Source organism: Miniopterus natalensis, chromosome 7, assembly GCF_054644295.1.
Source record: "Miniopterus natalensis isolate mMinNat1 chromosome 7, mMinNat1.hap1, whole genome shotgun sequence".
Classification (NCBI taxonomy): Eukaryota; Metazoa; Chordata; class Mammalia; order Chiroptera; family Miniopteridae; genus Miniopterus; species Miniopterus natalensis.
The window spans coordinates 72,093,833-72,120,524 of NC_142087.1; the positions used below are offsets into that span (position 1 = coordinate 72,093,833).

General features: G+C 48.4%; 1 protein-coding gene across 1 annotated transcript; it reads left to right on the forward strand.

Annotated features, from left to right (window-relative positions):
• Positions 1-13,877: 13,877 nt before the first annotated feature.
• CST7 (cystatin F) lies at positions 13,878-26,073 on the forward strand. The gene is made up of 4 exons (XM_016223495.2): positions 13,878-13,947; positions 23,083-23,255; positions 25,326-25,442; positions 25,996-26,073. The coding sequence occupies exons 1-4, from the start codon at positions 13,878-13,880 to the stop codon at positions 26,071-26,073; spliced, it is 438 nt and encodes a 145-aa protein (XP_016078981.2).
• Positions 26,074-26,692: the final 619 nt, after the last annotated feature.

Sequence of the window (26,692 nt, forward strand, 5' to 3'; positions counted from 1 at the left end):
CTGCCCAAGGGCTGGGAGGTGGGAGATCTGCACTCATTTGCAGCTAGACCTGCAAAACATCTTCCCAGCTACATCTCCTGGTAGAGAGGCACTGGACTCTAATACCCAGTTCATACAACAGATGTCTCTCAGCTGATATTTTAAAATATTTTTTCTGAAAATTTTTAAATTCCAATTTAATACACAAACCATGAAATTCACCCTTTTAAAATGTACAGTTCAGTGGGTTTTGATATATCCACAAGGTTGTACAAATATCTAATTCTAGAACATTTTCATTACTCTAAAAGAAATTCTAAACCCCACCAACAGTCACTCCATTTCTCCCTCCCCTCGGCCCCTGGAAACTAAGCCGAGGGGAGGATCTGCATATTAAAAAACTCATATAACATGTGGCCTTTTGTGTCTGGCTTATTGCAAAACATTTTTCAAGATTCATCTGTTACTTGACAGGACTGGACTGGAGCGGGTCTGCCTCAGGCCAGCCTGTAGTGTGTGGGTCCTTGACATCGTGTAAGAAAGATTTCACAATACGAGTCCAGATGGGTTTGAGGGTATGTTTATTAATGCTGAGGAGAGTGAAACAAAGAAAGAAATTAGGGTAGAAGAAACAACAGGGGAGAGCCTAGGCAGTGCTCTGCTTTGGCTCCCTAGAAATGTTATAGGAAAGAAGTGAGCCAAGGCGGGGCTGCTTTAGCTCACTGGGAATCAGAGAAAAAGGGGGTCTTGGAGCCAGGATTGGAGGAGAGCCCAGGTCAAGCTGCCGCTGCCCACTGCTCCACTGGTTACAAGTCTCATAAGGACCCTTAGCAATATAAAGTTCATGCCCAGAAAGGGCCATGGGCGTGCTCTAGAGCGAGCCGGCATTGAGTCTTTGTCCTGAGGCTTTTTATCCATTTTTCTGCAGGCAAGAATCTTAGGGGAGGGTTTCAATAAAATATTCACCAGCTTTCCAGGTGCATTTTTAATATGCTGATGCATTAAAACGAGAGTATAGCCTGGCCGGGTGTGGCTCAGCGGTTGAGCATCAACCTAAGATCCAGGCAATCGGGGTTCGATTCCCGGTCAGGGCACATGCCCAGGTTGTGGGCTCCATCAATGACTCTCTCATCATTGATGTTTCTGTCTCTCTCTCTCCCTCTCCTTTCCTCTCTCTGAAATCAATAAATTTTTTTTTTTTTAAATGAGAGTAGAGGGGAGTTTTGGATTATTCTTTGGTCTGTTTTACTGTTGTACTTTTATCTTAGGTCTGTCTGGCTTTAATGGGGTATTTGTTATTTGTTCCCCAACTTCATCTGCCCTTGGGTTTAGTTGACACAAATGGTATTAATTGGGTCTTTGTTTTCTATTTTTTTCCCCTCTCAGACAAGCTCCTGGGCAGTGCAGCACCTGGAATAACACAGCAGAGTGAAGCTTTTGCAAGTCAAGGTGCCCACTCTCACCTTCCATGCCTAGTTCTCTCTTCCTTGTGATCCCTGACCAGCAAAATGAGTTACACTAAAAAGAAAGCAGCTCTGACACCCAGAAACAGCCCCAACTAATCAGGATCATAGGGCTGAGGACTCTGAGAGCTAGCAGATGGGGATGCAGCCATCAGAAGGCCCAGGAGAGATGGGCTAACCCAGCCCAAGCACCTCCTTGGGCCACATGCCCAGGACATGAGAGATGCCTTGGGAGACACAGAGCATCCCGCCAAAACGTGGTCTTAGTGCTACAGTGTGACATGAACAAATAAAACCAATTGACAACAGAGCACTTTACAGGGACCAGAAATTTCCACCCCATCAGTTTCTCTTTCCCTCACCCCCACAGACACATAACCCCTTGGGGTCTGGAGATGCCTGTGATGATAGCTATCCCTTATATGGCACTTTCTGCACACCAACCCATCCCCCAAGCTTTGTATGGCTGAACTGAGTTAATGCTCATGCCAAACCTTAAACATCACCCTCCTTTTACAGAAAAAGAATCTGAGGCATGAAGCAGTTGCCAAGGTCATATAGCTGGAAAGTCGGGGAGCCTGGGCTTGAAACCAGGTGGTCTGACTCTAGAGGACACTCTCACTCAAAGTTCTGCTGTCTCAAAATAGCACATTCTTCATTCACTTGTTTCTATGTTTTAAATTAATATATAGTAAGAATCACTGTTTTGAGTTATTCTGTGAGTTTTGACAGCTGTATACAGTCATTCAGCACCACAATCAAGATTGAGAACAGCCTTATTGGCCCCAAAACTCCTTCATGCGGCCCCTTTGGAGCCAGTCCTACCCCTAGCCCCAGCCCCAGCCCCTAGTAACTGCTGTCTGCTCTCCTCTGTCCCTCCATCAGCAACACATTTTTAAGGAGAAGTGTATTGTGTCCAGGACTTCGCCCCACCCCACAGCCATGGGTGCTGGAGCCTGGGGGTAACATGAATTGAGACAGACAACATGAATGACAAAACCTTGGAATGGTTTTTGACATGTGACTCCACATAACTGGAATCAAACAAGATGCTGGTCAAGCCCAGCTGGCACAGGGAAACTTCACAAAGAGTCACTAAGTCCAGAGCACACAACTGCCACGTCTTCTCATTCCTGCCTATCAAAGTAACAGTGATCACCACCTGACACCGTATCACATGCAAGAGAATAAACATGGGACCCCTGCTTCACACCATCTACAAAAATTAATTCACAATAGATCTATGACCTCAAGGTAAGACCTAGAACGATAAAACTTTTAGAAGAAAACATAGGGAAAAGCTTCATGACACTGGATTCTACAAAAGATTGCTTAGATATGACACTGGAAGCCCAGGCAAAAATAACAGCAACAACAAATAGCTAAATTAGACTTTATTAAAAGTAAAACCTTTTGTGCATCAAAGGACACTATCAACAATGTAAAGAAACAACTCACAGAATGAAGAAAATATTTGCAAATCACACCTGATAAGGGAATATCCAGCATATGTAAAGAACTCTTACAGCTCGAAGGATTTCAAGATGGCAGCAGGGCAGGTGAAAGCTACATTCACCTGCCCCCAGCCCCAAACTGGATTTACAGCTAAATTATAGAGCAAACAACCTGAATTACCAACTGAAGTCTAGCTGAACTGAAATATTATAACCAATGATTTACAGAAGAAACCACATAGAGACTTGTAAGAATAGCAGAAACATGGAAAGGGCTGGCCCCCTCACACCTACGTCAGTGGCTGAGAAGCCAGAGGGGAATTTTGGCTGAAAAATTCCCCAACCCCAGAGTAACAGAAATGGAAAGAGGAACCTGTGTAGCAGCTGGTGCTGAAAAACAGTGGAGACTCAGTCTTGCTGGGAAACAAAGGAGTCTGCTAGAGGCCTAGACACCACCGTCCCAGGGTTGAGCACTCCTATCGTTACAGCACTAGCCTGGGGAGTGCACTGACTGATACCTTAACTGTAACTGGAACCAAGGTTCAACTTCCTGCCACCACGAAAACCAAACTCATGAGACAGATGCTGGTGAAAAGGAAAAGAGGTTTATTCAAGTGCTGACATTTTGAGAAGATGGGGGACTCTTGTCTAAAGCCCATCTTAGCATCTCAGTGCAGGCAAGGGTTTTTATAGGGAGGGGAAGGGAAAGCAGAACAAAGGGATCAGGAGGAGGGGCTGTGGACAAGGAGGCAGTGTCCTTACTGGTCCCTCAAATGTCAGCATACTGGTCAGTGCTAACAATATTCCTGCTCTTGAGTGATCTGTGTCAACTAAAGCCATGGGCAAGGCTGCTTTTTGTGCAAGCAGGAACTGGAACTACTTATGCCTGTAATATGCTTATAAGGAAACTGTCAGTATGTGAGCTCCTTTTATCAGTTTGTTAGTACATTTTATTCTACTGCCATTTCATGGTTAGTCAGGGTAGTTTAAAGTTTTTATTCCCATTTATATGACTGCTGGCAAGGCCATTCTGCCATTCTTGGGACCTGTGGAGAGGTCTGCTGAGTGTACCCAGCAGGTACCTTTGGAGCTCTCTTTTTCTGGGGCAGCTCACAGTGGAGACTCAAACAGTGACTGAACTGTGTGACTTTGGAAAGGGGACCAGTATCCCCCACCTCAAGTGCACAGCCAGTGCCTCCCCCTCCCACACACACCTGTTGAATCCCTTGGCTGTCCCGGTCCTGTTGAGTTCAGTCAAACAGAGTGATTATAGTGCTGCAAAGAGCTGGAAATCTTGGAGCGTGTGTCCTGGGGAGGCTTTTGTATAAGAAGCAGACAAGTGGGTTGGGTTGTATGGCTACTTTGTGGGTGGAGCACACTTATCTCCCCTGTGAGCTTAGCCCATGCTATCCCGAGAAAGGGAGAAGTGCCCACCCCTCTCCTACAGGCTTGCAGGCAGAACCTAAATGGGAAACTGTTTGAATTTGCCATCCAAGTCTCAGATACCCCACCCTGCTGAGCTCAGTTCCGCAGGAGGAAGGGAGAGCTGCTGGGAGCTGGGGCATTCAGAGTGTGTCCCTCTAAGGCTATTGCCTGGGACCAGTATTAAGGGCTTGGCGCCCTCCTGGGGCCGGGTTGGCATCACTCCCAACAGGAGACACTTTTGATCTGTCATCCTGAGCACAGTGGCTCCACCCAGCCAAACTTGCTCCTATAGAGGGGATGGTTGGCTGCACTCAACCTGAACCTGTGGTGTGCTCCCCCTGAGGGAGCTAGAGTTGAAGACTCTGGCAGAAACTGAGTGGTTTGGCTCAGGAGCAGGGGCCACATGGCACACCAGCAGGGGATCCACTAGCCTGGTCCTCCTGACCCCAGTTACCATGCAATACCAAACTTGTAACCTGTGGAAGAGTCTGTGGGTAGTGACCATCCTGACCCAGTCTACAGTCTTTCTTCAGAAGGCTCTGGAGGAAGATCAGGCAACCTCAAGGGGAGGAGGCGTAGCTGACAAGTAGAGGTAGACCTCAGGACACCTCAGACATTTTACAGATCTGCTCCCAGCTCTAAGCTGGAGGAAAACGACCCTTGTATACATATTAGCCCCTCCCACACATACACAGGCCCTATAGGTGCAGCCAGAATGAACAAGTAGTGTGGTAGCTCAGAAAGGTAGCCCAAGTCTAGTTACACACAACATCTAACAACAGCTTGTAACTGAACCTCTCCCAAGTGGACCTAGAACCAACACAAACAATGGTGGGTTTCAGACCACACCAGAGCTTGACCCAACTAGCCACACAAGAGGCACTTCCAAAGTGGGATTCTGGCAGGCACCCAACCCTACTGGGAACAATTTCACCTAGGGGAACAGCCCCTGCACACCAAATCACACAAGGTGATTGCAGTTTATCCTTATGGTCAGGCAACCTGAAGGGTTTACTCCACACATGGAAGGGCCAACTGCATTCAAAACTCAACTACAACAGGAGGATGCACATAACCACAAGAAACACTCCCAGAGCACAGAGGCCAGGTGATCTGGAAGATTGTGTCACTGAGCCCACAAGACACCTTCATCGTAAAGCCATCATAACAAGTTTGGGAATCATAGTATATCTACCTACTACACAGACACAAAATGAGGAGACAAAGAAATATGCCTCAAATGCAATAAGAGAAATCTCCAGAAAAATAATTAAAATGAAATACCAGATGCAGAGTTTAAAACAGTGGTTATAAGGAAGCTCAAGGACCCTAGGGGAAGAATGGATGATCTCAGTGAGGCCTAAACAAAGAGATAGTAAGCATTAAAAATGACATAGAAACCATGAAAAAGAAACAGTCAGAAATGAAGAATACAATATCTGAAATGAGGAATACACTAGAAGGAATCAACAGCAGGTTAGATGAAGCAGAGGATCAAGTAAGTGACTTAGAGGACAACATAAAAGTAATCACCCAAGCAGAGCATTAAAAAGAAAAGAAACTTTTAAAAAGTGAGGAAAGTCTAAGCTACCTCTGGGACAACATCAAGCAGAATGACATCTGCCCCAGAGGGGTACAACAAGAAGAAGAAAATGAGCAAGGGATAGAGAACCTGTTTGAAGAAATAATGGCTGAAAATTTCCCTAACCTGGTGAAAGAAAATGTCACACAAGTTCAGGAAGCACAGAGAGTCCCAGTCAAGATGAACACAAAGAGGCCCACACAAGCCACATCAGAATTAGAATGGCAAAGGTTAAAGACAAAGAGAGAATCTTAAAGGTAGCAAGAGAAAAGCAATTAGTTAACTACAAAGGTGCTCTCATAGGCTGTCAGCTGATTTCTCAACAGAAAAATAACAGGACAGAAGGGACTGGCATGAAATATTCAAAATAATGATAAGCAAGAACCTACAACCAAGCCTACTCTAGCCAACAAAGCTATCATTTAACATTGAAGGTGAAATAAAGAGCTTCCTAGACAACAACAACAACAAAAAGGCTAAAGGAGTTCATTATCACCAAATCAGCATTGCAAAAAATGTTAAAGGGCTGCTTGAAAAAAAGAAAGACAAAAACATCAAGAGAGAGAGGAACATAGGTATAAAGAATAAAATGGCATCCAGGCCAGTGTGACTCAGTTGGTTGAGTGTCATCCTGTGCACCTAAATGTTGCTGGTTCGATTCCGAGTGAGGGCACATGCTCAGGTTGCAGGTGGGGTGCATACGGTAGGCAACCAATTGATGTTTCTCTTTCACATCAATGTTCCTCTCTCTCTCTTCCTCTCCCTTCCTTTCCCTCTAAAATCAATAAAACATATTTTTAAAAATAATAATAAAATAGCAATAAGTACCTATCAAAAATAACTTTAAATGTAAATGGATTAAATGCTTCACTGAAGACACATAGGGTAGCTGAATCAATAAGAAGGCATGACCCATTTATATGCTGTCTACAACAATCCACATCAGAACAAAAGATTCACACAGGCGGAAAGTGAAGGGATGGGGAAAAGGTTGCATGCAAATGGAAATGGTAAAAAAAAAAGCTGGGGAAGCAGTACTTATATCAGACAAAATAGACTTAAAAACAAAGGCCATAAAAGAGACAAAGACAGTCACTGCATAATGCTAAAGAGGTTGATCCAACTAGAGGATATAACCCTTGTAAACATATATGGACCCAACATAGGAGAACCTAAATATATAATGAAAATCTTAGTGGGCATTAAGAGATCTACATCAATATAGTCCTGTAATGAAAAAGCACTTTCAGCTACCTGCCACAACAAAAGAGATACTAATGTGACGTGCTAGTGCAAAAGGAATAAAGTTTTATTCAGGTGCTGCAACCTGAAAGAATGGTGGCTTCCTGACTCAAAGACTATTCCCCCTTCAAGCTCAAGCCCATGATTTCTACAGGCATAAGGGAGGGAACGGCTATATTTTCTATCCAATTATCTTGCTAGCTTATGGTGTGCTCGAGCTCTGTCCATTCATCTTTCCAGCTTTTGGCATGCTAGGGCCATGTCCGTTCAACTTTCAGGCTTCAGCTGCAGTGGGTGTAAGAACATCTCCCTGAGCCATCTTGGTCAGTGCTTCTTGTTTGTCTATGGTAGTGGGGAAGAGGAGACTGCAGGACCTGCCATTAGGAAGCCTGGAGATGCCACAGCCCTCAACTCACCTCCCAATGCTGAACACAGGCCACACATCCAGAGGAGCCAGTTATAGTACACGAGGAACACCTGGATCACAGCACACCAGCATCCTCTACACAGCTCCACACGGCCCAGTCCTCTGAAGTGGCCAGCCAGGCCTGTGCTCTCAATGATGGCTGCCTGCAGTAATAATCATAGTAGGGGATTTAAACACCCCCACATCAATGGATAAATCTTCCAGAACAAAATCAACAAGGCAACAGCCTCCTTAAATGAAACACTGGATTGGATGGATTTAATTGATATTTATAGAACATTTCATCCCAAAGCTGCAGAATATACATTCTTCTCAAGTGCATATGGAACATTCTCAAAGATAGGCCACATGTTAGAACACAAAATAAGTCTTAAATAAAAAAGATTGAAATCATATCGAGCATCTTCTCAGATCACAATGGCATGAAACTAGAAATGAGTTACAATTAAAAATAAAACTCAAAAACATTCAAACACATGGAAGCTAAATAGTGTGTTATTAAACAATGAATGGGTTACCAATGAGATCAAGGAACAAATAAAAAACTTACTGGAAACAAGTGAAAATGAAGAGACAACAATCCAAAATCTATGGGTCACAGCAAAATCAGTCCTGAGACAGAAGTTCATAAGATTACACACAAGAAGCAAGAAAAGTCTCATAATCAATCTGACCCTACAACTTAAAGAACGAGAAAAAGAGCAACAAACAAAGCCCAGAGTAAGTAAAAGGAAGGAAGATAAGAGCAGAAACAAATGACACAGAGCCTAAAAAAAACACAACAATACAAAAGGTCAATGAAACCAAGAGCTGGTGTTTTGAAAAGAAAAACGAGATTGATGAACCTTTAGCCAGATTCATCAGAAACAAATAGAGAGGATCCAAGTAAACAAAAGCAGAAATGAAAGAGGTGACATAACAACCGACATCACAGTAATACAAAGGATTGTAAGAAAATACTATGAACAATGACATGCCAACAAATTGGAGAACCTGGACAAAATGCACAAATTCTTGGGAACATACAATCTTCCAAAACTCAATCAGGAAGAATCAGAAAAACCTGAATATAACAAGAACAACTAATGAAATTGAAGCAATAATAAAAAACCTCCCAGCAAAAAAAAAGTCCTGGACTGGATGGCTTCACAGGTGAATTTTACCAAACATTCAAAGAAGAACTAACACATATCCTCCTCAAACTATTCCCAAAATTCAAGAGGAAGGAAGACTTCCCAGCTCTTTTTATGAGGCCAGCATTATCCTAATTCCAAAACCAGACAAAGACACTACTCAAAAAGAAAGTTATAGGCCAATATCCCTGATGAACATAGATGCTAAAATCCTCAATAAAATATTAGCAAACCAGATCCAGCAATACATTAAAAAGATCATACCTCATGACCAAGTGGAATTTATTCCGGGGATGCAAGGCTGGTACAACATCAGCAAATCAATAAATGTGATACATCACATAAACAAAATGAAGGACAAAAATCATATGATCATATCAATAGACACAGAAAAAGCATTCGACAAAATCCAGCACCTATTTTTGATAAAACTCAGAAAAGTGGGAATAGAGGGATCATACCTCAACATAATAAAAGCCATATATGAAAAACCTACAGCTAACATCATACTCAATGGGCAAAAGCTAATAGCATTTCCCTTAAGATCAGAAACAAGACAGGGATGTCCACTTTCTTCACTCTCACTCAACATATTACTGGAAGTCCTAGCCACAGCATTCAGACAAGAAGAAGAAAAAAAAACATACAAATTGGAAAGGAGGAAACGAAACTGTCATTATTCACAGATAACATGATAGAAAACTCCACATAATCCACCAAAAAACTACTAGAGTTAATAAATGAATTTGGCAAAGTAGCAGGATACAAAATTAATATCCAGAAATCAGTTGCATTTTTATACACCAATAATCTACTCTCAGAAAGAGAAACCAAGAAAACAATCCCATTTACAACAAAAAATAAAGTACCTAGGAAAAAACAACCAAGGAAGTAAAAGACCTATACTCAGAAAACTATAGGTCACTGAAAAAAGAAATAGAGAAAGATACAAAAGAGTGGAAGCATATACCATGTTCATGGATTGGAAGAATTAACATCATTAAAATGTCCATACTACCCAAAGCAATCTATAGGTTCAACACAATCCCTATTAAAATAGCAATGGCATATTTCGCAGGTCTAAAACAAATATTTCAAAATTTTATATGGAACCAAAAAAGACCCCGAATAGCCTCAGCAATCTTGAGAAAGAAGAACAAAGTTGGAGGGATCACAATATCAGATATCAAACTATACTACAAAGCCACTGTAATCAAAACAGCCCGGTACTGGCACTAGAATAGGCATGTAGATCAATGGAATAGAACATGAAGCCCCAAAATCAACCCACGTCTTTATGGTCCATTAATATTCAACAAAGGAGGCAAGAACATATAATGGAGTAAAAACAGTCTCTTCAATAAATGGTGTTGGGGAAATTGGACAGCAATATGCAAACAAACAAACAAAAAACCTACTAGACCACCAACTTATACCATACACAAGAATAAACTCAAAATGGATAAATGACTTAATTATAAGTCACAAAACCATAAAAATCCTAGAAGAAAATATAGGCAGCAAAATCTCAGACATCTCTTGGAGCAATATTGTTGCTCATATGTCTTCAAGGGAAAGGGAAATATGGGAAAAATTAACAAATGGGACTAAATTAACATATCAGACTAAAAAGCTTCTGCACAGCAAAAGAAGACATCAGCAAAATGAAAAGGAAACCCACCTTAAGGGAGAACATATTCGCCAATGATACATCAGATAAGGGGTTAATCTCCAAAATATATAAAGAACTTATACAACTCATCACCACGAAGACAAACAATACAACTGAAAAGTGGGCAAAGAACCTGAATAGAGACTTCTCCAAAGAGCACACACAGAGATGTTCAATAAACATATGAAAAAATTCTCAAGGTGACTAATCATCAAAGAGATGCAAATAAAAACTACAATGAGGTATCACCTCATACTTGTCAGAATGGCAACTATCAACAAATTGACAAAAAACAAGTGCTGGCAAGGATGGGAGAAAAGGGAACCCTAGCGCACTGTTGGTGAGAATGCAGACCGGTGCAGCCACTATGGAAAACAGTATAGAGTTTCCTCAAACAATTAAAAATGGAGCTGCCTTTTGACCCAGTGATCTCACTTCTGGAAATATATCCTAAGAATCCTGAAACACTAATCAGAAAGAATATATGTACCCCTATGTTCACAGCAGCTCAGTTTACAATAGCTAAGATCTGGAAACAGCCCAAGTGCCCAGTGGTAGGTGAGTGGATAGAAAAGCTGTGGGACATTCACACCATGGAATATTATGCAGCTGTAAAGAAGGGGAATCTCGTATCCTTTGGGACAGTATGGAGGGACCTGGAGACTATTATGCTAAGCGAAATAAGCCAGGCAGAGAAAGACGAGTACCACATGATCGCACTTATATGTGGAATCTAAAGAACAAAATAAACTGATGAACAAAATAGGACCAGAGGCATGGATACGTGGAACAGACTGAAAGATCTCAGAGCAGAGGAGGGTGGGGGGGATAGGAAGAGATCAACCAAAGAATATATATGCATAAATGCATAAATTCACAGCCCATGGACATAGACAATAATGTGGTGAGGGCCTAGTAGGGGCAGGGGCAGGGTGGAAGGAAGCAAGGTGGGGGAGGAATGGGGGACATCTGTAATAGAGTCAATAATAATAAAAAAAAAGATACAACACAAAACAAAACAAAACCATTATGCTAAGTGAAATAAGCCAGACACAAAAAGACAATATTGTATGATTTCACTTATATGATGTATCTAGAATAGGCAAGTTTGTAAAAATAGAAATTAGATTAGAGTTTGCCAGGGGCCGAGGGGAGGGGAAACAGAGAGTTATTGCTTAAGTGTTACGGAGCTTCTATTTGAGATGATGAAAGAGTTTGGAGAATAGAGATGGTAATAGTTGCACAACATAGTGAATGTAATTAATGCCACTGTACTGTACACTTAAAATGGTTAATCTTATGTTCTATATACTTTAACAAAAAATTTTAATTAATAATCTAACATGCCAAAAATCATTGAATTGTACACTTCAAATGAGTGAATTGTACAGTATATAAATTATATCTCAATAATGCTGTTTTAAAAGAGAAAGAAAAAATTTAACAGTAACCACCACCTGACTCAGGACATTGGGGAAGGCTGTTGCTCTTGGACTTTGGTTCTGGACCCTTTGCATTTCAGTCATTAGCATGTACCTGTAAATAATGAGCCCTAAGCAAACCTCAGAGATTCCAATATTTTGTACCATATATGAAAACAGTCTCTACCTTTCCTGCTCGCAGCCTTGTTTACATGAGAACTGAGGGGATTAATAAGGGGGGAAAAAGGGGTGTCTGTAACACTTTCAACAATAAGATAAAATTTTTTAAAAAGCTAATATTACACAGCTGGGGCTCAATCAATGAAAAAAGAGCTAATATTATTATAACTTTGGTTTATAACTCCACATTTTGTTTTTCATATCATTTAAGAGAGGGATACATTTAAAATCATTAGTGTATGCCTTAGACACAAACTGTACAAAAATGTAATTTGGGGACATCAACAACTTAAAGGAGTAGGGTTAGAGATGTTAAAGAAGCAGAGTATCGCATGTCATTGAAATTAAGCTGGTATAAATTCATATTAAGTGTTATGACTTTATGACATGAAATGTAATCCTATGGTAACCGCAAAGAAAGTAGCTAAAGAATATATACCAAAAGGAAATGAAAAAGAAATGTATATGTTCTACTACCAAAAAAAGTCAACTAAACACAAAAGAAGACACATAAAATGGCAGAAGAAAGTCCCTCCTAATCAGTAATCACTTTAAATGTAAATAGATTAAATTAACCAATAAAAAGTGCTTGGATTATTAGAGGGCATGTGGACCCCTGAGAAAGAAGATGACTATTAAGAAGGGTTTGCACTTCAAGGAGAAGCCTGCACTAAATTGCCTGCCTCCTGCACTGAACTGCCCGCCTGCGCCGTGTTCCTGCCACCCGAGCCAGCCCTTAGAGGAGTTCCTGGAACCCTGTTTCAATCACTAGGACTGAGGCTTTCCCCATCCAGTCAGAGCTGCGCAGCTATCCCTGCCTGGAACCCAGTAGAACCCAGTAGGACCCATCTGGAGCAGATCTTCCCCTGGATGGTGTTAACATGCAAGTTCTGATCCAGAGAGTCTGCCCAGCCAACCTCCCCGGGGGATGCAGTACATGCACAGTCCAGAGGGCACTGGGAGCACTGAGGCTCAGGCATCTCCTGTGTGGCCCATGATCTGCCCATACAGCTCGCTCTATCCAGGCCCTGAGCGTTTGCATGGAGAAAGTCCCCAAAGCCTCACCACAACCCTACCAGAGGGAAACTGAAGCACAGGGCCCACGCCTCAGGTCACCTGGGTTTTGACACTCAGAGCTGGATTTAAACCAAGTCAGGCCGTTTGGCTCCAGAGCCCCTCCTAATTGCCGAGCTGGCACGTAAACGGGCAAGTTGCCAGGTGCTAGAACCTGTGGGCCACACACTGTTCCTTCTGCCCTTTCACCAGCTTTGCGTCAAAGGTAGGCTGTGACCCATCAGCCAGCAAACACCACTCCTCCCCCGATTCCTGGTGCAGAAGTCACCGCGGCAGCATGTGCCCTGACAGCGTCATCCTGACACTGCGGGCTGCACAGGCTCCTGCCTGCCCGCTGCTGGGCAGGGGGACGTCCACTCACACCTGCAGGCAGGCAGTCTCCTGCAGGGGGCCGCTCAGAACCTCAGAAGACTGGGGTCTTGGACCTGAGAAGTATGGTTTGCAGAAGGGAATCCAAGTGATTCTGCTTCCGAAAGTCCCTGTAAAAAAATTTTTTTTTTAATGCAATGTCTCTTCTGTGAGTTTCGAGACTAGAAGATCGCCGCGGTTTGGTTCACAGGTCTCATTTCTCTTCCTCCCCTTCCTCCCCTTGCAAAGAATCGCACTTTGGAAACTTGAGTAAAGGAAGTGGTTGACTTTGTAGCTGACAGATGTGGGAGTGAAGAGCTTCTGTTCAAAATGATTTAGCAAGAAACCACCACCCCTGCCCAATAACAAGGCAGGCAGCCCCCAAACAGGCGGGGCCATTTGCGGGGTCGCCCACCAACACCATGCGCACAGCACCGCCTCCGGGGGCCCACAGCCAGCGCTGCCTCCGGCCAAGCCATGCTGCCAGCCTGGGCGCTGCTCGCCTTCTGCGGCCTGGTCCTGAGCACCACGGGGGACCTGTCCCCAGGTAAGTGGAGGCTCTCCCCAGGTTCCGCCGCTCTCAGACTCGATCCCAAGATCGCTGTAGGGAGCCAGCTGGCCATGAGCTCCTCCTCCCAAGCCGGGTCCCGAAGCACAGTCCTGGTTGGGCAACCCTAGCAGAAGGCGGCTGCGAGGCACCAAGGCCCCAGTGCTGGGGGCAGCTGCCTTCCAGGGATTCGGGAACGGGGATTTGAGTGCCACCTGGGGATGACGGAGGGGACTTCTGTTCTTGGCTGCTCCCAGAATCAAGGGAGGCTCCCTACGGCCCCTCCATGGGGACAGAACACAGGAATGGGTGAGGTTAGGTAGTTCTATCTTATGGCTGGTCATCCCTGTCTCCTGGCTGCTGTCCTGTGACTTCCTCTAGGGACCCTGATGATCAGACACTGTCATCCATCCTGCCAGGCCAGTGCTGAGGGGAAGGGGAGGAAGAGAGAAGTAGCCTTTTGCTCCTGGAAACTGAGGCACAGATAGGGTAGGTGACTTGCCCAATTCACACAGCCAGTGAGCACCTGCCCACACACACACACACACACACACACACACACACACACACACACACACACGAGGAGTTGGAGATGCCTTCACAGCACCAGATCGTAGGTCATGGATCATGGATGATGGTGAAGACCTAGAGGGCCCCTATCTCACCTCCTTTAACCAATGAGGAAGCTGGTGCTAGAGGACTGAAGTGACCTGCTCAAGCCGCACAGCCACTGCCTGGGGAGCAGGGGCAATGCCCAGGTGGTGGCTGGTTTTTGCCCTCCTCCCTCTTTGGAAGGCGGCTGGAGCCTGGCCACAGGAGGCCAAGTGGAGCGTGTGCAGGCAGGACCAGTAACAAGGGGCCAGCCCCAGAGCCACTCAGTCCATGGAGGGGCCACACCCCTCTTGGCCGACAGTGTCTCAGGTCCCTGGACAATTTTGGGTGGGTGCTGCACTCAGGGACTACGGGAACAGGGTACCCTGCCTCCTCCCTCTCCTAGAGCTTCGTTCTTAGCTCATACAGTGAAGCCCTGAACCCCTTTTCAGCCTGTCCTGATTGGATGCCACTGTCTTCCTGTGCCCCCTTAATGCCCATAGAAGGGGACAAGCCAGGGGAAGAAAGGGGATTCTCAGACCAGAGAAGCACACTTCTCAAACCTTAGTGAAGGGGCTTCTGGAGGGATGTGGTACCTGCCTTCTCAACTGTACTGGGATTTCATTATTCATAATAATTGCTGGCAATTATTTGCTGAGCTCTTTCTGCTTGCCTGAGCTTTGTCCCCTAACGAAGCAGGGGCAGTGCCAGGATTAGCCGACTGTTAGTGCCCTTAAAGCTTAAACCAGCAGAATTGCCTCCCCTTTGCTGATGTTTCATACTAAACAGGGCCCCTCCAATACACTGCCCCGCCCACAGCTGCTCCTACCCCACCCTGCCGAAGCCCTTCTCAGCCAGCTTGGGCCCTCCCCTGTTAGACCTGCTCTCTGCCACAAAGCCCCAGATGGAGGCTCCAGAGTCTGCACTCAGATGCAGGCCTTGGGACACACAGACTCCCTAAGCCTAGCTGTGGAGCCTGGAGCCTCCCTAAGTGTCAGTCTCATGACCCATGAAATGGGTAAATAACCATCCCCCTTGGGCCCTACAGAGGCTTGACTGGTGTGGACGCAGAAGGCACTCTCACTGAGCCTGGGGTGTTTGCAGCCACCCACCCTAGCTCTCCTGAGTCTGCTGGGCCCTGGCAACCCCCATGCTGTACCACCCCACCCGTATTCTACCCCAGCTTGGATCCTTTCAAGTGCTTCCTTCATTGGACAGATGAGGGCCTCAAAACGAGGGCCTTGAAGGGCTCTGTCTAGTGGAGGAACAGAGATCGGAACTCAGCCCCAGACCTGGTTCTCTCCTCCACCCCCACCGCCACCCAGTCCACATGGCTCCCACAGCCTTCCCTCCCCTTCTGAGAACAGATTCCAGAGCCTTCCTGTGGTGCGGGGAGTGGGTGACGGGACCCCAAGGGCGGCACCATCTGGGCATCTGGCTACTCCCTAAGCCTAAGCACTAAACTACACTAACCTAAATGCAGAGCCCCCAGCAGCTCCTGCCCCAGCCCTGCAGAACTTAGGGAAAATGAAAAGCCCTGCCTCCTCAACCTGTTAGCTCTCCTGGAGAGCTCCACTTGGCCACATGTCATCCTCTGTTCTCCGCACCCCACCCCTGTCCCCAGCCAAGCTGGCAATGGCCCATCTTCTCATTTCAGGGCAACCTGGGCACAGGTCCAGCAGCCATCACTCCTTCCACCTGCAAGGTGACATCAGTTCTCGGTTACCAGTAGCAAGGGCTGGGAGCACCTGTCACACCCAGAGACCACTTGCAGCAATAGAGGGACCACTGCCCCTTTGTCCTGGGGAGGGGTCCTGGGAACTGCTGCAGGCTATGTCTGGGCCCATGGGGGCTCCTGATCTACTCTCTGCATCTTGAGATTTTTTTTCCAATAGAGGACACCAATTTGCCCTCAGGGACCCCACTGTAGCCATGCTGCATATTTGATAAATACTTGATGATAACTACACTATTGGGTACCATTTATTGGTATGACCTTCACCTGTACATCTCATATATCCTCACTGCTACCTTGTGGGGTTGGTGACACCATCATCCCCATTTTTGCAGATGAGGACAGAAGAGGCTCAGAGAGGTTAAGCAGCTTGCCCAAGGCTGCAGAGCCTGGGAGGAGAGCTGGGATTCACACTCCGGACATGTCCCAGTGGGTTAAGGCCAGGACTAAGCAGCATCCTGTTTATGCCAGAAGAACGCATGTGGCTTTAAAAGAATGAATATGATCATTGCTCAGAGCCACCACAACACAGCTGGGCAGGGGGCAGCTCCATGGGAGCAATGGCAGCAATCCAGATTCACTGAATTTTGGTGTCATATGAGAGGATCAGAGAGGTGCAGGACTCAGGATGTCATCTCCAGGTAGGCAGAGTGGACACCAGCACCCCTGAGCCTGACAGTCACCACTACCACCCCAGTCCTTAGGGCCAGACCTCCAGACTGTGGGCTTCAGGAGCAGGGGCCGATGGGGGCTTCTCTCCAAGGGTCCTGGCTCCCTGCCCACAACAAGGGCCCCATGATGCTGGTGGAAGAAGCCCAAGCAGCCACCTGCACGAAGCCACCCCCAGGTCACACAGGGAGGACACCAGCATGGACTGCCAGTATTTGACTCTTGGGCACCCTAGGGTTCGCTTCTCAGGGATGATGTCACACGCTGGGGTTCCCTTCACCTCCCAGGCCACACCTAGAACACTCCTGAAAGAGGAAGGTGGTGGGGAACCCCAGGTTCTCCTGAGCACCTCTTTCCCCTCCACATGCGAGACAGAGCACAGGGTGGACAGGCCCAAGGGGATAGGCGCTCTCTCAAAGGGTCTGGTCCTCCATATGGTTTCAGGATGTGGACACGTGGCCAGTGCCCCAGGATCTGGTGCCCCCTGCTGGACATACATCCAGCTTGTCTTAGTTTTTCCGAAAAGTAAATTAAGGGTTGTTTGCCAGAAACATGCACTACCCTATTATTTTACCAACTGTTTTTTGTCAGGAAGTCATAGTCCCACGCCTCCTAAGGGACATTTTTCTGTATATTCATGGTAATTGGAGGGCAGATTATACCCTCTTTAATCTGCCTAGAAACAATTAACTGTTGCTACAACTAACATTCTGGTTATTAAGTGTCCCCACGCTGTGGTGTCACCTGTTTGCCTGTGGATTTGATTGAAACTCTTAGCTGTTTTCCTGAAGAGTCGACACACACCAGCAGGCCTGGAAATGAATCCCCCCCCCCCCCCCCCCGCCATCCCCACTCTCAGAGGACAGGGCAGTGCCCTCGGGGGTGACCTGTTAGAGCCCAGCATGCTAAAAGCAAATCTAGAGTTAGTGTCACAGTTCTGGAGGGGGAGTGGGGATGCAACAGGACCAGGAACAGGATGCTGGAGTAGGAATCATTTGTGATTGGTATAGAAAAACTACGTTCTTAAGTGAGAAACATCAGAATATCTCCTTGAATTCAGCTTTGCTTCCCATTTTGATCACTGGGGAGAAGAGAGACCCCTAGATATCTTTGATACATGGGAGATTGGAGAGGACTCAGGGTGACTGTAGAGAGGATGGCCCAGGGATCCACTGGTGCAGGCCTGGCACAGCCAGGAGCCTGAGGGGACCCCTAGCCGTCCCAGTTCCTGCAGCAAGGCCGAGCTGAGCTGTCCGCGGGCCTGCTGTCCGAGAGCACTGCGCTGCCCAGGCAGGAGTCCAGCCCGCTGGGCAGAAGCTGCTGCACCCTGACACCCTGGGAGCTGGAATCGGCTGCCCTCCTCCAGGCTCTTCAGCATTTTGCACCTGCACCTTGTACTTGTCCCCTCCTGTTGTTACTCCCGTGTGCCCTGGGGGTGCCACCTGGGTCAGAAGCCACAACAGACTGCTCAGTGGCCTGCCCAGCCCTTGGATATCCTGAGGCTCCCTCCCTGCCCCCCTGCCCCTTCAGGAAAGGGACGCTGCCAGGGTGGGTGCTGTTCCTCCCTCAGCTTCACTTCCCTGCCTCTCAGTCTGCCTCTTAAGTCATTATTTTCAACACCAGAGCAGTTTCTTTCCTATGAGCAGTAGGGGCATCCTTTGAGGAGAGCCACAGTGGGGAGCAAATTCCAGCATCTTCTCTCCTTTCTGGGTGCTTTCGATTTCACTTCCCACCTGATGTAGCCCAGGCTTTGTGCAGCTCAGGTCCCTGGGGCCAGGCCCAACGTTGCGCGTCCGATCCCTGGGCCTTGATGTGTTCTCTGTGCTGTCCTGAGAGGTGGGAGGGCCTGGGAAAGTCGCCCCTCATTTGGAAGAACTTTACTCCTGTCCAACTGTGCATGGCCTGTCCCCACCCCAAAATCGGTCCTTTGCAGAAGGATGTTTTGTTTCTTCTCACCAACCTGCTCCTCCCTGGACTGTCCTTTCAGGCCTGTCACCCAGGCCATCACAGTGCCACCCCCAGACCCAGCCTCCCACTAAGTGCCATCAGTTCTGCATCACACTCAGCTCTCCCCCATCATCTAGGTCATTTCCTGCTGTCACTTTCTCACTGGTCTCCCCACCCCAGCTCCCCGCCCTCAGGGCTCTCTTTATGGGCAGGTTACAGTCACCTTTGTGGAACCTGCCCAGCTCAGGTCTGCTTACTGCTTCCCTTCCTGTACTGTGGACTCCCTTGTTTCAGAGTCATCTTCGCACTACCCATAGCAGCTGCCAAAAAATACTTCTCGAATGAGGGGAAAAAGAGCATGGTCTTTAGAATTAGTCAAACCTGGGTTTAAGTGTGCATGCCCTGCACTCCTCTGAGGCCTCAGTTTTCTCGCCTGTAGAATGGGGACACAAGCACCACCCCTGAAGAGGTGTGAGAAGGGGTCGCAGAGCAGGCTTCTCCTGCTCCCCCAGACTTCAGCTCCCCTGCACGAACCACAGATCCCACTCAGCCCAGAGGAAGCAGCAGGGAGGGGCTCACTCCCAGGCTGGGGCCCAGGGACCTCGCCATGTTGTCGGGACCTGTTTGTTTTCTTCCCTGAAGGGAAGCCACCTCTTTGGGATATTTTTCTTCATGAACAGCCCTTCCCTGTTAATTTCTCTTGAATCATCCTAAAAATAGGTGTGACTTTTCAACTTCTTGTAAATGAAAAATGGAGCTTTTATTGTTTGTTTAGACCCCTGTTTTGACTTGAAACCGAAATTTGGGAAACATGTAGTTAAATAAAAATAAAGCAACTTCAGTAGTTTTCATGACTCTTTTGTAACTTTCCCAGAGTCACTTGGGAGCTGCCTTCACAGTCACCTGAGGTTCAGCCTCACCCGAGTTCACGTCATTGTTTTAATTCTGCTAAATTTGAGCCAAATTAAATGTAACACATTCTATTTTAAAAACAGTTAACAGTGGTTACCTTGAAGATATTGAGCATGATTTCTAATATTTTTGTTAAACTGTTCTGTATTTTTCAAATTTCCTACCAAAAACAGGTAAGCTGATAATCAGAAAAAGCAATAAATGTATTAGTCTACCATGGGGTTGGGGGACCGTGTAATAACTGGAAACTCAAAAGCAAGGGGTTTCTTTCTCTGCTGTGTAGTCTTCAGTGATGAGCAGAAACCAAGCTGTTTTCCGAACAGTTTTCTGTGAAAACTGAAATCCACACCCATCTTCCTACTGTCAGTAGGCACAGGTCCCCAGGAGTGGTCTCCCCACCATGTTAGCATCAGTGTGCATGGCTCACAGAAGACCTCCCAGCACCACCTGAGTCAGAGCCACGTGGGGAGCCGGGGAAAGGAAGGTTTCAGGGCCTGGCGCAGCCTGATCAACCCAGCTCCTGGAGCTCAAGGGACAGAAACAGTTTTCATTGCTTTGATCTTCAGACGCCTCAAGTGAAGGCTGCAGCCCAGCTTCCCTGAGGATGTCATTTGAGGGCTGGATTATTGCAAAGGCAGATCTCAGGGGACAATTGTGGGGTACAAAGCTCTGGGAAAACCTTGAACCAACAGTGACCATAACCCTCTATTTGGAAGAGCCAGGTCTTCGGGGGCTGCTAAAGCGTAGGGAGCCCTGTGGCGGAATCATGAGCTTAATCTTCACATTTTGCCTTTGGTCCCAGGGAACCAGCTGGGGAGACCCACTGGCCAAGCAGGGTCCACTTGATCAGGCAGTGTGGGTCCTTGGGAGACACACGGGTCCATGCCTTCTCTTCTCTCTGCCCACTTCCAGCCTTCTATTGCACCACCCACAGGGAGAGGTGACCCAGCAGGCGGGCCGCATGGGACCAGCCAGCCAGATGCCCAGCCATCCTAGTTCTTACAGTCGGAGGGGGTCTCGTGTGCGCGCCATTGAATCAGGTGTCCAGGTTCCACTGCCTGGCACCTGACTGGCAGTGGAAATGGCCTGTGAGATTAGATCACTGACACCCTGGGCAAGGCCTCCCCACTGAGCTGAGCTTCCACCCCCTTTTCTCACCCTCAGTTGTGACCCCTGTAACCCATGCCTGTCCCCTGAGAAACGTTCCAATATGCTTGACCGACTCCAGCCTGAGGCCATAGAACAGTCTGTTTCTAAGGCCCTGCACCCAGCGTAAAGCCCAGAGAAGAGCCTTTGGGGGGAAAGGCTCCCTAACCTCAGCCAGAGCCCATCTATGTGGAGCGAGGGCGGAGCTCAGGGTGGCGGGAATCCCTGCGCGGTGCTGGTCTGTTAGCGCTGCTGCTCCCTCACCCACCTCCTCTTCCTGCAGCCTGGGCACCCCTGTGCCATGCTAAACCTCCCCGCCTCTGCAGGACACAGGTCCCTGTGGACACCAGCCCAGATGGCTGTCACTGCCACATGCGGCTGCAGAGCACTTGACACTAGCTGTGCCACCGAAAAGCTGAACTTTATACTTCGTTTAATTTAGTTAATGAAATAAAACTGCTGACTGGGCCACTGCCAGCCTTGTGGGAGGCCGAGCTCTGGACTATGTCTGCCATGCGGACATTTCAGGAAAATCTGGGGGAAAGTCAACAAAAATCAGTTCACAGACCTAAAAACTCTCTTCCCACACTCCCTCCCTCCCAATTTATGTAGATTTCCCCTAAAACTTTTAACTTTTTAATATACAAGAGGTAGTCAAATTGTAGTAAATTTATTACAATTCACTATTGTAGTAAAATTGACAACGTCACTATGAGCCACTAACCAGAGAAGGCCAAGCTCACTTGTTGCAATTCACTTAGCCTGTGGGTTCTGTACATCCTGACTTTCCTTATAATAAAATCCAATGTTCATAACCTGAACTAGCGCCCCCCCTGAGCCCTGGGACACCTCTGCCCCATGGCCCGGAGCTGGCTCTCGGGCCTCCATCCAGATCTATGTAGAAGGTGCAGCCGGTCCCTGCATCCCTGCGGACAGGGTGCTGCACAGCCTCCGCCTTTCCCCACTCGCTGCCCTGTGCTTCTTGCCTGTTCATTTGTGGGTGGTGAGCTCCAGTGCACACGAGCTTCTGCACCCCCTGCACTTACCGCACGAAGAGGGCTGGGCCTGCGGGGAGCTGAACAAAGGAGCGACGTCAGCTTCTTCCTCCAGGAGGGGCCTTGGGTCCACCTGGGCTCCGCTGCTGTGGGAGCTGAGGGTGTGGAGAGTGGAGGAGGGGTATTGGGGTCCCCAGTTCTGCCTGACTGTCAGAGGCTGGGGCATGTGATGGCAGGGAAACCCTTCTTGTTGCTTCCTCCATCTTTTATTCAAACATGGGCCTCCTCAGGACAGAAAGCACATGGAAGGAGGGAGAAACCCAGGCCTCCCCACCTCCGCCACACACCAGCCCCATAGAGGAGCTGTGTGGGATGACGTCACCCAGGCCTGGCCCTGCCCTCAGACTTGTACCCAAAACAGTGCAGGAGGAAGCACAGTGTGAGGAGTACCAGGTGCTGCGGTGCTGCCTGGGGGACGGGGCCCCTAGGAGCACGGCCTGCAGGCTGAGTAGATTCTAACAAGAGTCCCCCAGGAGGAAAGCCGCAGCCTCCTTACAAGAGAGAAGGCAGGACCAGCCTTTGGGCACTTCCCTGTGGTCTACTCGCTGAGGGGTCGGGGCCAGATGTTGGCCTTGAAGGCCAGCTGGAGCGACTTCTCTTCACACCCCAAGGCTGCATCCTGTCCAGGGGCTCTGCCACCTTCAGACGTGTCCAGGTTTTCTTTAACACACATTGGAAACAACCCTGGGTTCTGAAGGAGGCTATGTGGGCAGGGGCAGGGGACAGGAACTGCATCTTATCCATCACTGTGCCACCTACTTCGCCTGGTCCTCAGCTTTCAGTACGGGGCAACCATGGGATGCACAAGAATTGCACTGTGGGGTGAGGGCTGGACGGGCCAGGGAGAGTGGACAGGAAAGTAGAGGGTGGACAGGAAAGTGGGGGGTGATCGGGGAAGGGGATGAAGGTAGAGGGAAGATGGAGTGGTGAGAGGAGGGCAGATGAGCCACGAGCTACATGGGCTGGGGACCACACTGGGAGTAGAGAGGAGAACCGAGCACCAAGGTGTGAGGCATGACACCTGGACCAAGGACCCCACTAACAGCAATGCTATTGTCTGGTTCTGTGTTTCTCTTTCAGATGTCTGTTCCCAGACCTTTAACTTAGGTGTAAAGCCAGGATTTCCCAAAACAATCAACACCAACGACCCGGGAGTCCTCAAAGCAGCCAGACACAGTGTTGAAAGGTTCAACAACTGCTCAAATGACATCTTCTTGTTCAAGGACTCCCATGTCAGCAGAGCCCTGGTCCAGGTGAGGGTCTGGGTTCTGGCACCAACATCTCAGGGCTAGGAGGCCAGGCGGCCAGGCTGCAGAGGCTCCTGTCCTACCAAGGGCCCACCCAGCTAGTGCCCTGGCCATTTAGAGCACAGAACAGGCCAAGAGGCTGACAGCAGCAGCCACAGATAGCCCACAAGCAGGCCAAACCGGTGTCACCAGAGTTGAGCAAAAAGTCCTGGAGCCCTCTCTTACTGAAACCGGCTTTTCCTTTCCGGGGTGGTGCCACCAGGAGTAGCACAGAGGAGGGCAGGGGTGGAACAGGGACCAGAGGTGGGAGTGCTGAAGGCTTCGGGTGGGGAGAAACCAGAAGCGAGGCAACAGAAACCAAACGATGAAGGTGCTGTCCCCTTGAAGGGGCCGACTGCACCACATGCCGGAGCTGTCCCTGCCTAGGGCCCCACCCCTGCCTCACCCCCTCGCCAGAGCCACAGCCCCAAAAGGCCTTTTGACATTCTCCACCTGGGACTTGTTCTTTCACATCAGGGCTTTGCCCAAAATGCACCCCTTTCCCCACACACAAACCCCCCCTCCTCCAGCCTTGCCTGAGTGTCACACCCTGTGAAGTTGTCACACAGATGGCTCAGCGATTTCCCTCCTAGAGGGGACCCTACAGGGCAGAGCCAGGTCTTGTTCATCTGTGTCCTGAGATCAGAGGGTCAGCTTGGGATAAGGGATGCAGAACAGAGGCGAGGCACAGTCAGGGAGTGGCTGCCCAGCAGTCTTTGCCTTTGCTAAAACCAGGGATACTGTACAGCCACTCAAAAGGAAGTTCCCAGACGTGGGGAGCTGGTTTTGGACAAAATCCCCATACTCCCACGGATGTGTGGAGCTGAGGGAAGAGGGAAAGATGCTGACAGTTTTTACATACTATTAATGGTTGGTTACCTTTGGATCACAGAATTATAGGTGATTTTTATAACTGTCTTTATTCTTTTTGGCATTTGCAAACCTTTTAAGAGCAGTGTATTTTTAAAAAAAGATTTTTAAAATTGATTTTAAAGAGAGAGGGAGGGAGAGGGAGAGAGAGAAACATCAATCAGCTGCCTCCTGTACACCCCTTACCAGGAACCAAGCCCGCAACCTGGACATGTGCCCTGACCAAGAATCGAACCAGCAACTTTTCAGTTCACAGCACAATGCCCAACCAACTGAGCAACACTGGCCAGGGCGAGCAGTGCGCTTTTATAATTAGAAAAGTGTTTTATAAAAGGCAGTATGGTGTGGGAAGGGTTTTTTTCTAAGGTTTTCCATGGAAATAGCCCAAGTGTCATCACTCCAAGGACACAGCCCCAGGGACCATGTGAGGCTGTGGCCTCCTGCAGGACCACTACAAGTACAAGATGCCCAGAGCCTAGTGCCCAAGGGCCTTTGGGAGAAGGGGGTGCATTATCCCTCAGTGACATTGGGCACTTTATTTCACTTGGTACTTGGTGGGGCGAGACTGAAAATTGAGGACTTTTCCTGCATCCCCCTGAGACCACAAGTGAGGGCGGGCAATGCTGCCACGTGCAAGTGAAGTAGGGCTGTCCTGAAACTGAGAAAGAAAAGACCCACACTGTTGCCAGGGATGGCGAGGCAGCCAGGAGGCACACTGCTTGCACTCATCCCATGTACTGGCTGCACAGGGCAGGTGACGGTGGGCCATTAGGGCATGGGGGCATGGCAAGGGGCCCCAGGGCAACCCTAGCCTGCCACCCTCCTGAAGCCTGATGGCGAGTCCTGGGCAGGAAGAGGATGTCCTAAGACAGGACACAGAGCACACCTTTCGCCCCTGGAACCAAGAGCTAAGTCCCTGGGCTTTGAGAAGATGAATAAAGGAGAGAACAGGGAGGGGTCTGGGATCCGGTCACAGGCTTTCCTCCCACAGCAGTTCTTGGAAGTCCCACAGTCCCTCTCCACCACTCACTCCCTTCCAGCAAGCACGGACCAGTCCCAGCAGGGCATCTTCACCACCTGCCTTAAAGCCGCCTCCTGCCAGGAGAGGAGCTGCCTTCCCTCCTGACCCGAACCAAGTAACCCAGGCCCTGCCCTCTGCTCTCTTAGATAGTGAAAGGCCTGAAATACATGCTGGATGTGGAAATTGGCAGAACTACTTGCAAGAAAACCAGACACCCCAGTCTGGATGACTGTGACTTCCAGACCAACCACACCTTAAAGCAGGTAAACAAAGGGGGTGCACCTCCTCAGACCCTCACCCCTTTCCTAGCCCCACCCACTCGCCAGGGCTTTGGGAAACACTCCTCCATCCCTTCTCTGTCCCCACGGTTCCAGATTTCACTCTTGAGGCCAGGCCTCTCGGCACCCAACAGGACCCAAAAGACATGGGCAGACATAGAGGGGAGACCCCACCCTCCTCAGAGAGGTGCATCTACATTCGGGGGGCAAGTTAGAGCGAAAAAAGACCTTTCAAATAATTCAGAAATTGATATACACATGCAGGGTTTGAAAACAAATGGGGCAAAATTTAATAATTCATAAATATAGGCAAAAGGATATATTCCCCAATTACTCTTTCAATTTGTAGGTTTGATTTTTTTTTTTACAAGGACCCTCAGGGCATGGAAAGAGCTTCTCACTAAGGAAAACACGCACATGCACACACACGTGCACACACACGCACACACACGCAGCAGCACTGGAAACTGCCGAGCTTCTGGTGGGCAGTGGCGGCCTCTGACGGCAGCAGGGTTCTTAGGCAGCCCCTCTGTTTCAGATTCTCAGCTGCTACTCTGAAGTCTGGGTCATCCCCTGGCTCCAGAGGTTCGAGGTGCCCGTGCTGCAGTGTCACTGACGTCCACCTCGCAGCAAGACTGCAGCTGCTGCCACTTCGGGGACAGGATGTCCCAGCGAGCAGGACGGAAGTGCCCACGGGTTCATCGCGGAGTAGCCGGGGTGGAAGAACGCCCGCCCCGCAGCGAACACTTCGGATTCTCTTCTAAACGCAACTATTTCACTGATGCCGTGGCCCTGGGTTGAGCCCGAACACACCGGGCTGAACCCTCCGGTGGCGATGTCTTGGGTCCTCAGCTCCTGGAGCCCCTCCCACCCAGCACCCAGTGGTCCGCACCTGACCGCCCCCTGGTCCCAGGTCCCCGATGAAAGCCCAGAGGTCTGTCCTTTCTCCTGAATGGCTAGGGCACTGGACCGAGGGACTAAGTCTGCTCTTGAGCACCTTGACCTTGGTGCATGAAGAGTTACAAATACGAATAAAGAACTGACCTTCTCTAAGCAGTGGCTGTTGCTCACCTGTTAAAGGGACGCGGGAAGGTGAGGTGGGCGTTGGGGAGCCCCCCTCGCTGAGGGCCTGACTGGTCTAGGTTATTTCCATAAAGTGCCCGGGGCTTTCCAGCCTTTAGTCGATGGGCAGCCAGAAGCAGGCCAGCCTGTGTCCCTGTCGTGAACTGGCAGGG

Coding starts and splice junctions, on each gene's coding strand:
- CST7 (XM_016223495.2), top strand. CDS start 13,878: ATGCTGCCAGCCTGGGCGCTGCTCGCCTTCTGCGGCCTGGTCCTGAGC. Junction 23,256..25,325: donor TCAGCAGAGCCCTGGTCCAG/GTGAGGGTCTGG, acceptor CTGCTCTCTTAG/ATAGTGAAAGGCCTGAAATA. Junction 25,443..25,995: donor CCAACCACACCTTAAAGCAG/GTAAACAAAGGG, acceptor CCTCTGTTTCAG/ATTCTCAGCTGCTACTCTGA.